The following is a 12,855-nucleotide window of genomic DNA, read 5'->3' on the forward strand; positions in this document are numbered from 1 at the left end:
GGTGATTAGCTGCAATGGGCTGGTACATAGAAAAACCGTTGAGCACTTGCGTGAGATGGATCTGCCTTCGAACACCATAACTTGGATGCAGAAGGCCTAATATTGGCAACCGTCAGCATAATACGACAAGTACTTTTTCCACACTAATCAGTCGGATTGTTCTTGGCGCTTTTGCCCGAGTAATCCGAGAGGAACCACATTTTGTGTGAAATGTAAAAAAAAAAAAAAAATATATATATATAATGATATAAGGTCTATGCTCTGAGTCTGAAGTCTGTGCTTCTCTCGAATTTTTCGTTCTATGTTGATCTTATGTAGGTTATGTATAATAAAGCAGACTTTTTTAATGTTTAGAGAAAGATTTATTTTATCTAGCTATTCTTTCGTTTACTTGCTCACTGTCAATCCTATTTCACCAACATTTTTTATCTTTACAGGACAATTAAATAATACAAATAATAATCATGAAGTGATGAGCTATCATTAAAAAAAATATATAAACTAGTTATTTCTCATTAAAGGTCAATCAATATCAGTACTAGATAACTTTCAAAATTGAGCAATTTACGTCACGTCTATAATAACACGAGTACTTGATGAGAAGATTCCTTTTCTAGTTTATATGTTCTTGAAATTCAAGAATAATGCTATCTAAACAAATCAGCAGGTTGGCGATCAGATCGTCTCACAATTATATTTTCAACCGTACAATATGTTCTTCCTCTATTCTTCGTAGAAAAAAGAGAATAAATCCTATTATAAGAACCTGGGAAATCTTAAAACAAGATGTCCAAAATATGGGGTCATCTTTTGAAGAAAGTGAAATGAGGGCTCACAATTCATTTCCCTCCCACACAGATATTTTGGTTATTGGAGGAGGTATAATGGGAACTTCCACTGCATATTGGTTGAGGGAAAAATCAGGTTTACGAGGAGTGAATGTTACAGTTGTTGAAAAAGATCCTTCAGTAAGAACTCTGACCGAATAAAATAATAAATAATTACTTGTAATGTGGTTTTCTTTTAGTTTTCTAAAAGTACAACTTGTTTATCGGTTGGAGGCTTGAGACAGCAATTCTCATTACCAGAAAATATACAGATGTCCTTATTTGGAGCAGAATTTCTGAGAACCCTAAAAGATCGTTTTGGTGAAGATGCTGACGTATGCTTCACACCCAATGGATACTTGACTTTAGCTGGTGAAGATGGTGCTCACCAATTGTTAGATAATCATAAACTGCAGAAATCTTTAGGTGCAAACAACATCATTTTGAATAAGAAACAACTGGAGGAAAGGTGAACATACTACTAGAGTAATAAATTTTATCAAACTCTAAAGAGGTTAAATTTGTTTTTATTATTCAAGGTTTCCTTGGATGAACACAGATGGCATTGAACTAGGTTGTTTAGGTATGGAAAAAGAAGGTTGGTTTGATCCTTGGTCTCTACTGAATCTGATGAAGAGGGGTGCAACAGATTTAGGAACCCGATTCGTCCATGGGGAAGTAACCAATTTCTTGTTTACTGAAACTAATGTTTCAGTCTCAGGTGACGAGGAAAATACTCAATATACAGGATCAAATGAAGTTGTTGTGAGTGATTTTCTATTTTATTTTCTCATGATCTGGAAGGGAATGTCAACAAAGCAATACATTTCCACATGATAAGTAAGCTTCAACTTTTAGTGTTTATTCACTAGAACTTGACTCTTAATTTATTTTGTTTGATTAAATGGCCATTATATTTGAAGAAGTTTGAAGAATATGATCTACTTCAAGGTAAAATTGCCTAATGGAGAGGAAAAAACTATTACATTTTCTATATGTGTAATTGCTACTGGTAGTGAAACTAATGAAATAGCCAAATTAGCTAAAATAGGAACAGGAAAAGGCATTTTATCTGTACCTGTGCCAGTAGAAAGAAGGTAAGTTTAATTTTATTACTATGGCATAGTCATTTATTTAAATTTTTCAGGAAACGCTATGTATATAGGTTCTTGTGTCAGGGTGAACAACCAGGTATAAATTCACCAATGACAATTGATAAAACAGGTACCTATTTTAGACGAGAGTGCCTAGGTGGATCTTTTATCTGCGGATTGAGTCCTCTTCCTGAAGAGGAACCAGCAACTGATAATTTAGATGTAGATTATAATTATTTTGATTCATCCATATGGCCTATTCTTGCTGAAAGGGTGCCAGCATTCAACTGTGTGAAGGTAAATTCAAATTTATGTGAGGTGCAATCTGTTGTTGCTTTTTTTAATGCAATTTGCTGCACTTAAGCGCTATTTCCCTTTTGTTTTGAAAGCAAAAAATGATAATAATAATAACAAGCTTTATTTTGAATGATCTCCACATATAACATTAAAGCTACACAAAACATCAAACAAAATAGCGTCAAATATTACATCTTTGAATATTAATACTTATTTCCTAAACAATCGTTTCTCTATAACCAAAACCAAAATTCACCTATCGAAAAACTCCCTTATGTTATAGGGTTCCCTTTCTATCAAGAGTGTTTTTACTCTTTTGACGAGTTTCTTACCGTTACTGACCTCTTTAATTTCATTTGGAAGTTTATTAAAAAGTTTCATGCACATATATGAAGGATTCCTCTCTGTGATAGTTAAACGGTGTATTGATAATATGAAATCTAGTGTTCTTGTATTATAACATGATTCTACATTGTTCCCTGTGAACCTCTTCTTGTTTCTACTTCTAATGACCTTTAGGTTTCTGATCATTTATATCACTGGTGGTATTGATTGTTTATTGGGCAGAAGAACCCCCATTGAACTATTATCCAAGCTTGACCCAGCTAATCTAACAAAAGACTCATTATCCAAGGTTTGTGAGTTTATGCTCCATGTTAACAGAGCGCCTGAGTAATTCTTGTAATTTTTTTCTGTGCACACCTATTTTTCAGGAGCTCAGCTTAATGCATAATGTTTCCATTCTAATTCACCAGGAATTCCCTAATGTTAACATTTAGAATGAAAAAATATGCAGAATGTGATTCAGAAAGGCATATAGACCTAATTCTCAGTTTTATAATGGAATTAATTATTTACTTCTTTAAAATAATAATAATTGGTCTTTATTTTCTTGAATAGATAAAAAATAAATTCATACTATCCGAATTTTCAGTTAACCGATGAGGATGCCCTCACACTGTACCCCGGACATATAGAATTGCTAATTTGCTCACTTACACTTGGCCGCTCAAATGAAAGTGTCCTTGTATTTTTAATACAAGGCCGAATGTGAGTATGCAAATTAGCAATTCTCTATGCAGTAAAACTCCAGTTATCAAGGGTAACGAATCAGATAACTTAAAATTCGGATAGCATAAATTTATTTTTTATCTATTCAGGAAAATGTATACCAATATTTTAAAGAATGATTATTTTTTTATAGAAGTAAATAATTAATTCCATTACAAAACTGTGAAATAGGCCTATATGCATTTCTTTATCACATTTTCCATCTTTTTTCATACAAATAACCTTTTTTTTTACAGTGCCAGAGTGGTTGGAGTGGGTATTATGACTACAATTATTATGATCAAAATGGCATAATTGGTATACATCCATATTACGGCAATTTCATTTTTGCTACAGGCTTCAGTGGTCATGGTGAGTATGGCATTTAATCTTTCGGGAATTGACGTTATTTAACTAGATGCACATATACCTAGGTATTCAACAAGCTCCAGCTGTTGGACGTGCAGTTGCCGAACTGATTTTAGATGGAGGATTTAAAACTATAGATCTAACTCGATTAAGTTTTGATAGAATAATTGTAAATAAGCCAATGTATGAAGTAGCTATCGTTTAAAATGTATAGATATGTATATTAATAATTCTTGACAAGTAACTTTATCTGTCCTCTCCTAAATATCTTTAGGTTTTGAATTTACACCTGATATCACTTGCTATACAAGTCAGATATCGAAGAAAGGAAATTATAAGGAAAATAACAACTATTTTCTAGGCAACTTTTGAATCCCCTAATAGACCTTGTTCAGGATTATAAAAATTGCTATTATTCAACTTTCAGAAGACAAAATTCACCATTTGATTCATGAAGTTTTAAGGAAAAAACGTAATTATAATGTTCTTTATATTTTGTCCTATAGTAAAAAAATCAATTTTGTTCATTTACCCAAATTCACTACAATTTGTCTTCTATTAGTCAGGTATGGTCGATGGTAGTGTAGATACCTAAAAGAGTATTTCTTAGAGAAAAATATGATAGGCCTCTAACCAATGTGAAAACTCACAAGAAATTTTTTCAGTAACGCCATTTTTACATAAAAAAATACTTTTATTTTCGCTTTTTCCAATCTATATATTGAGTAATTATTCATGCTACTTTTTCTTGTTTTATATATGAATGAATATATTTATTTTGACGTTTTCTTTTGTTGTATGCTCTCGCTCTGTATATTGAACATAAGAAATAAAGATTATTATTATAGTACATATCGCAACTCGGTAACTAAGTCTGTTTTTGAGCATCCGATTTTTGCATTTCCTGAAAATTTACAATTTTGGACAAACCGCGTTTTGCAAGTCTGCTCCTCACATTATAGTTGGATGGTGCTCGAGTTCATAGCTCTGAAAAAATTTTGCAATGGCTCAGAAAACATTATTTTCAAATATGGAATGATAGCTGTGCGATTTAGACTTGTAGCATGGTCTCTGAGGTCCCTAGATCTCAATTATCTTAATTATATAATTCTAGGATAGAAGCACATTGTACTTCAATACAAATTAGATAGATTGCAATTCTTCAAGAATTTGGGAGATCCATGGGTTAATTTTTTTGTTTTGCAATGCTAGTCGTTTAGAGGAGAGGACTACCCTTCTAGTATCTTCCTACCACTAATAATAATAATGTTTATTAACCCATTTCTGGTGAAGTTTAGACACCATATGAGTAATCTGTATTTCTTTAGTTAACTTTTGTTATTTTTTTGAATATCATTGAGATCAACATTAGTATAATCACCTCTACCAATATTTTCCAAAGTATTATTGATGTGCAGGATATGGATCCCAAAGGTCTATAGCGATCGTTTCTTTTCCAACCAACCACTGCATCTTTTATTTGTTTGTTTCAGCTTTGCCCTGAACACCTTATTTATTCTAAGTGATTATTTATTTCTATTCAAAATATTTTGACATTACAGGTACAATTTGTTTTCATGATGTTTTGTTTTAAATTTATTCATTGATAAATTAAGTCCAATGTTGAAATGTTATATACCTGGAAATGTTATTGTCACTTTGATATCGATAAAAAAGGTGCATCCTTTTTTATCGGATAAAAACTTCTCTTCCTCAATATCTAGAAAAACTGTCATTTAGTCAGTCAGATTTTTGAATTTTAAACATATAGTGCTTTTATTTTGAATTGGTGTGGAAATTATTTAACTTTGTTGATATAAAAACCCAAAAGATGAATCGTTTTGGTGAAGTTTCGACTGAGCAAATTACGACAAATATCGAGAAATCTATACCGCAATCTATTATTGTTGTTGTTCATCCATATATTCTGTCGTTAATTTATCTTGCCAAAAAACACTGGAGCTTTTCTTTCATCAGATAAGTTTCTCTTTAACTCAAAGTTTTGCCAATCACTAAATTTGCTCAATAAACTGACATTAGATAAAATCGCTCCACCTCCGGTGTTGCGATTTTATCATGTCAGTTTTTCTTGTAAAATTAGTGATTGGCAAAACTGTTTTGTTGCAAACAGAAATTTATTCGATAAAAAAAAACTCTTGTGTTTTTACTGTTGATACAATTAAAATTGAATCATTTGTCCCTTCCTTTTTTTGTCACCTCCAAATTCGAAGTGCTTATACCTCTTCAAAGGTACTTGTTTCCTGTACTTACATAATACATCAGATATTGAAGATATTCACAAATTTTGCTGATGATAAATCTTTTATGAATTTCTATGATGTCATTAATAGGACTTGTGTAATAATCTGAGAAAAATTTTGTAAGACTTGGATGAGGAGGTTTTGGTTTATGACACTGATCAATCAGAAGAAATAGAAGAACAAGTTGGTTCTTCCTGACTCTGAGCAGAATATTATTCAATCGGACTCTAGCTATTTGCATTTAAAGGAAATGGTGAAATGTTAGTTTATCCTTTTCATAGAAAAAACTCTACACCAATCGATAGAAAATTAGTTTGCACAACTTAATGATGAAACTAATAGGTGTTGGAAGAGAAAGAAATGATGGGGTATGAATAACTGGTATTGGTTATCCAATAATGCTATATTAGCCTCGCATTGTTACATTTACAAATCAATATATTTATTCAATTCTTGCAAAATCCACTAGAGAAAGGGATGTCAAATCAGCAGACAGAATTCTTAGCTAATAATTTTTTTTTAACTACTATATTTTGCTGGTCTATACAAAGAAAGGAAAATAAATCTCAATAACTTATGAGACTTTGGAAGGTTTGGAGTGAAAATTTATTCATATCACCGTATGCAGCTACAGGGCTGTTATTTTTTCTTTATATTACAAGTAGGTACCTGTAAAATTGTCAATTTAAAATTATTTGGTAATTTCAACATAGTTGTGGTTTTTTTTTGGTATCCAATTTTTGAAAAACTTCACTTTCAAGTTAAAACAATTTTGCAGAAAAACTGTCAGCGCAAAAATGTAAAGCACCAGTTTCAATTTAATTTTTTGTGCTCATTTCAAATATGTCTATGGATTTTCAAAATTCCTATATACAGGGTGTTGTTTCAAGCGATAATATAATTTCTTAATTTTTGTTAACCTGGACGCAGATTTTTCTTGCAGTTGTTAAGTAATTCATTTGAGCATTAAATACAAAACATATGTGCCAAATATGAAGAAAATATACAGGGTGATTCGCTCATTCAGGCCTCAGGTAATATGAGTAAAATTCAGAAAAACCTCTGTATATCAGTTACTGAGACGGTCAGAGAGAATGTAGTATATCTAGAACCTCTTTGGTGCCCTCTATTTCTTCAACCATTAACAAGATAAAATATGAGTTTTTACTTTAATTGTTGGTAATGTCTAGGAGTTATAAGAATTACAACATTTAAAAGATATTAAACATGAAAAAGGTTTTATTTTCAATAAATCTGGTAAATTTTCAACAAGACTACAATAAAACAAAAAATATATAAGAGTCAAATGAAAGTGGGGTAATTATATTATATACATACTGTTTTATTTACATAACAAAAACATTTATATTTTTAGTATGAAGTTTTTATTTTGGTCCAAGCATTTCCTCTGGTTTGACCCAATCCTTAAATTGTTGTTCAGTTAAATATCCTAATTTGAGAGCAGCTTCTTTGAGTGTTGTTCCTTCCTTATGTGCAGTCTTAGCAATTTTAGCAGCTTTATCATAACCAATATGTGGATTTAAAGCAGTAACTAGCATCAAACTTTCATGAAGGATTTGGGCAATTTTCTCCTTGTTTGCTTCAATACCATTTGCACAATGTTCAGTGAAAGCTTTAGTACTGTCCCCTAATAAAGAGACAGATCTTAGAACATTAGCAACCATCATAGGTTTAAAGACATTGAGTTCAAAATGTCCATTAGATCCGCCAATTGTTGTTGCAACATGATTGCCCATAACTTGAGCTGCTGCCATAGTGATGGCTTCACACTGAGTGGGATTCACTTTGCCAGGCATGATAGAACTACCAGGTTCATTTTCTGGCAAGCTGAGTTCACCTAGTCCACAACGGGGTCCTGATGCCAAAAACCTAAAAATATATTTTTTTTTTACCTCCAAAAAATAAAATCATAAGAAATTTGGAAAATTTGTATAATTTTTAAACAAGCTCTTTATAAATGATTGTAACACCGTAGTAGCCTGTGAATTATTTTTTGTCAGTCCTTACATAGAATTTTGTTATGAAATTGATATCTGTGACAATTGTATTTTTAATTCTCAATAAAAGTTTGTGAACCTTCTACTTCCAATTTCGTCGAAGTTATTGAACTCTGTAATAACTTATGATTCAGAACAAAAATATTTATGGTGATGTACTATTGTTGCAACAGTATATTTGCCAATGGCAAATGAATTTATTTAGTAGAGGCGTGTAAAAATTAATATCAGGCGAAATATCCCGATGTTCAGATTCGAGGAACACCTTTAAAAGCCCACATCAGAGCTCTTATATACAGATTTACACAGATTGGAGACATTACCAAAGGAATATCGACCGGAGACCATAAGCTTCTGAAGAAGTTGTTGAAGGTTTAAAACACGAGTTGAACGAAACCGTCAAACATCTTCCTTTCCAACACAAAGAGATAGATTGGGGAAAAACGCATTCATACGTTTAAAAAAATGCACAAGTAGTTTACTGTGAGGATTATTATTATCTTGGAAAGAACTGAAATAAACATTGGTCATAGTTCGGTAATACATGAATATTAGTTATTTACTATACAAGTGGAATAGAGGCATCATTACTATATGAGTGTGTAAGTTGCAAAGGAGTGCGTAGCATGAGTTATGTAAGCACACAAATATAGTAATGATGCAGTATCACACATGTATAGTACGTTTTATCTACAACTGCCTATAATCCACACAACGTTGTAATTAACTATTGTGAAACTAAACTGAGAATATCATAGTTGAAATCAAATGCCTTGAGATCACCGAAATACATTGACAACCACTTAACGCCAATCAAGTTTGATTGTAAACAACGCCTTTCAAGTGAAATTTTTGTATGGTATTTGATGTGTTTGGTCGAAATTGGTATTTCAGAAAGACTTTCATCCTATATAGAAGTAGCAGTGCCGGTTATTGGTTAGGTACAAATTCATTTATTGTCTTAATTCTTCTCTGAAACAATGTGTTAAGCAATGAAATTTGAGTTGGGTAATGAGTTTCATTACATAACGCAAGTGCAGCAAATTCAGTGGTCTAATACCTTCAAAATGAAGCAGTCCTGGATTGACAGCTTTTATAAAATAATCTGTTAAAAACCTCATATATGAACAAAATTGAATAAATAAATGATTTATTCTCGATTACATCAGCTTAATGATGAATTAAAGCAAGAAAACATTCAAACTTATTTGATTTGATATTTAAAATGTACAAAGAAGAAAGTGTGGTTATGTTTGCGATGGACACAGTTTCATTCAATCTTAGAACATTAATAAGAGGAACGGAAACTGCCTTGTAACTGATTCATTTGTTTTGATGCCAACATTCGTCACTCCTTGTCTGGGGGACACTATAGCAGTAGCATAACATAATTTGATTGATTTTGAAATTATCAATTGGTGCTCAAAAATAGTTTACAATGTGACTTACTCATAAAAATTCTTTCGTGTTTCAAAAGGGTCAATGTTTTTCTCGGTTTAATGCTTTAGTTATTGTGAAGTTATGAAAAAAGGATTCCTGATAAAGCATTCAACAATCAAATCAGGATTCTCCACTCCTATGGCTCGCCCACACAATCAGCTAGCTCGATTATGATTGGTGACACTAAACTTCGATCTCTCTTGTATTCGGGATCGAGTACAAATGTTTACTTTCCATTCCTTCTATATATATTATAAGCATTCAATGATCTAATAATACATAGATGCGCCTTTGAGCAGTAGTGCAGTGTAAAGCATAGATTCACGACATTAAAGACAAAAAGATTAAGCCCTGGGTCACGTGACCACGAGGGAGTGGATGAAGATTTTGAATTTCATTTCATTCTATATCAATTTTGTGGCTTGAATCAAAGAAGAAACAGTATTTATATGTAGCAACAAAATGAGAATAATTCAAAGGTAACTTGGTTACAGTCATTTATAGAGACCCTGTATAAAATTCTATTATAATGTAGAAAGATTAATCAAAATAAGAAAAATCTCATATTTACCTCAGGTCGTTAGCAATTTTCATAATTGACACAGCAACTGTATTCAAAGCTCCAGAGACTTCTACCAAAGCATCATGTGCTGCAAGTGCTTCAAATTTATTTGGTGCACTTACGAAAGGGAGTCCAGTTTCTTGTGCAATCTGTGATGCACATTTCTCTGCAAAACCTTTTCTTGTATTTAAACCAGTTCCAACAGCTGTTCCTCCAATTGCAAGCATGTATAGTCTTGGTAATGTATCAGCTACCCTATCAATACCAAAAGTAAGCTGCTGTACATATCCACTGAATTCTTGACCCAAAGTTAATGGAACAGCATCTTGAGTATGAGTTCTACCAATTTTGATAATGTCTTTGAATTCTTCTGATTTTTTCTGTAGTGAATCTCTTAACATTTTGAGACCTGGGAATAGAACTCTATGAATTTCCATGGCTACTGCAATATGCATAGCAGTTGGAAAAGTATCATTACTACTCTGACTTTTGTTGACATGGTCATTTGGATGGACAGGATCTTTTGAACCTAATTGACCACCAAGAATTTCAATGGCTCTATTGCTGATTACCTCATTGGTGTTCATGTTGGTTTGGGTACCAGAACCAGTTTGCCAAATTACCAGCGGAAAATGATCTTTGTACAGCTTTCCTGATATAACTTCATCAGCAGCCTTAACTATTGCATCTGATATTTTGGTGTCTAGACCATAATCTTTGTTTACGATTGCTGCTGCTTTTTTCAATATTCCCATGGCAACAATAACAGGATACTAAAAAAAATCGAAAATAGCTCTATCAAACTCGACTATTTCCATTCTTGTATAGCAATTAAAAAGTAAATTGCAACCATTTGATCACTATAACCTTTGGTTGTTTCAATAACCATCAAGGAAAGTAAATCTTTGTTCATTTGCCTATTCAAGTATTATCAAGGTTTCCTTATATTAGATTATTAGAATGAAAGTTAGAACGAAAAAATGATATGAATTATCTTTTCAATCACTATATAGAATGGAAATAGTCAAGTTTGATCAAAGTTTTTTTGATTTTCATGTATATTCAATAAAATATGTTACCCACTGGCATTCTCTCACGTTCTCCCCCAATAGGGAAATTGATAGTTGATCTAACAGTTTGGGCTCCATAATACTTATCATTGGGCACCTTGAGTTCACCAAAAGTGTCTTTTTCAATTCTATATCCTTCCTTAGCCGAAGAAGCCTATGAACATAAAAGGTAAGTCATTAATGAAAAGAATGAATAATTAACTCGCTATAATAATTTCAAAAGAATTGTTGAAAAGAACGTTATTTTTAACTTTTGTATAAGGCTGGGATGGTGATATAACTTACCATTTGAACAAGTCGAATGTTATTGGAAATGGTTGAAGCTGCATATATACAACGTATGCTGCTAGTAAGCCTACTGTAACTAATGCGTGATAAAGCCATAACTTTTGTTGAAATTCTTAATTACTAAACCCGATAACGAATTTGAACTGAACCGGTCTTGTCTTACGTCAGTGAAGATCCGTGGATCACGTTTGACAGAAGGATGGCTAACCAAGAACTGTCAAATTTCATTAACTATTTTCTAATTGTCATATTTCGTAGCTTTCGGGAGCTAGATAGCGATACACTAATATAATTTTTCTCTTAATTGTCATTATCTTGAATTTTCTTTGAGTTAAAGTTATAGGTATGATGACTAATATTTCATTTCCTTCTGCAAAAAATTGTTTTCTCTATATGGAAACAGAATCGAAAGATTAACCTCTTTCCATTTTGGTTTGGTTATAATTTTTTCAATATAAAGAAATTCGTGACACGAAGACTGTGAAGATCGAAGGGGTCGGAGTATCTACTTATCTCTGGGTCGGACAAGGTCGAAAGATGTTCTAAACCGACTTCTATATATATTTTCCCAAAAATGAATCTTTGGAATCGGTAAAGGAAAACATTTTTTAAATCCAAGTAAAATTTTCAATGTTTATGTTTCGGAAACTACATTAATCTTTCGAGATATTTAGCGTTGAAAGTGGGAATAATAAGCATAAAGTGCAAACAAATTTTCAGTTGAATTTGATGATGACATCAAATTCAACGTTACAGGTTTTGATCTTATAGGTAAGTCTGCTTTAATCTTACCTCATATTCGGAACACTTTTCAAACTTTCTTTGATCCTTGTCGGGTTCTTCAGTCAACATTATAGATATATTAAATATATCTAGGATTATAATCGGAATTATAAGTGGAATTATCACAATTAAAAATATAACGAAATTTAACGTGACAAAAGTTTGTTAGACAGATCAATTTTATTTTATTTAACTTATTCCTTCATTCGGTATTTTGCCCACTCTCAAAAATTGATGATAGATGCCATATTGTAGTGTGATTTTAACACCGTAACTAAACTCTTACGTTGACACTAGACAAATTTCTTCAGGAAACTAAAGTAGGTACCTAGTAACCAAAAATGTTTCACTAGTAGTGAACATCTTTGCTAGTAACAGTAGTACCTAATCTATTTTCTTGACTCATGAGTCATGAACATACTCTCGGCCAATTTTTATGAGAAATCATTTCACTCTTATGTACAGGGTGGGCAAATAAGAGAGGTAAGCGGCTATATCTCAGGATCCACTCATCGTAGAGACTTGCGGTAAAAATTTTTAACACTAAAGTGTACAAGGAAAGACACCGGAAATTGTTTTGAAGTTCATACTTCTACCGCTAGGGGGCGTAATAGCGACCGTCGAATAGAAAAATGAATTTTACTCGAAAATGTTTCAAATGAAGTTGAAGAAAAAATAATATCACTATAATCCTTGAAGAATTCTTTATCTTTTTGAATAGTCACTTTCGATTTTACGACATCAAATAAGGGTAGGTGAAAGGGAGAAATCTGACATTGAAATGCCTGTAACTTCA

General features: G+C 32.2%; 2 protein-coding genes across 3 annotated transcripts; one reads left to right on the forward strand and one right to left on the reverse strand.

Moving 5' to 3' along the window:
- Positions 1–311: 311 nt before the first annotated feature.
- LOC123678485 (FAD-dependent oxidoreductase domain-containing protein 1) lies at positions 312–3,881 on the forward strand. The gene is made up of 7 exons (XM_045615523.1): positions 312–968; positions 1,028–1,296; positions 1,367–1,592; positions 1,779–1,924; positions 1,975–2,218; positions 3,526–3,640; positions 3,703–3,881. Exons 1-7 carry the CDS (start codon positions 645–647, stop codon positions 3,840–3,842), a joined length of 1,464 nt encoding a protein of 487 aa, XP_045471479.1. The 5' UTR covers positions 312–644; the 3' UTR covers positions 3,843–3,881.
- Positions 3,882–7,108: 3,227 nt separating this feature from the next.
- On the reverse strand, positions 7,109–12,409 carry LOC123678484 (fumarate hydratase, mitochondrial-like). Of its 2 annotated transcripts, none has more exons than XM_045615522.1 (4): positions 12,069–12,409; positions 11,002–11,142; positions 9,928–10,691; positions 7,109–7,788 (listed from the first exon to the last, which is right to left on the reverse strand). In XM_045615522.1, exons 1-4 carry the CDS (start codon positions 12,126–12,128, stop codon positions 7,284–7,286), a joined length of 1,470 nt encoding a protein of 489 aa, XP_045471478.1. In that variant the 5' UTR covers positions 12,129–12,409; the 3' UTR covers positions 7,109–7,283. The 2 variants fall into 2 exon arrangements, with proteins under 2 accessions (XP_045471478.1, XP_045471477.1); XM_045615521.1 differs by lacking the exon at positions 12,069–12,409 and adding an exon at positions 11,274–11,553.
- Between the last annotated feature and the right edge of the window lie 446 nt (positions 12,410–12,855).

This window comes from Harmonia axyridis, chromosome 4, assembly GCF_914767665.1.
Source record: "Harmonia axyridis chromosome 4, icHarAxyr1.1, whole genome shotgun sequence".
Taxonomy (NCBI): domain Eukaryota; kingdom Metazoa; phylum Arthropoda; class Insecta; order Coleoptera; family Coccinellidae; genus Harmonia; species Harmonia axyridis.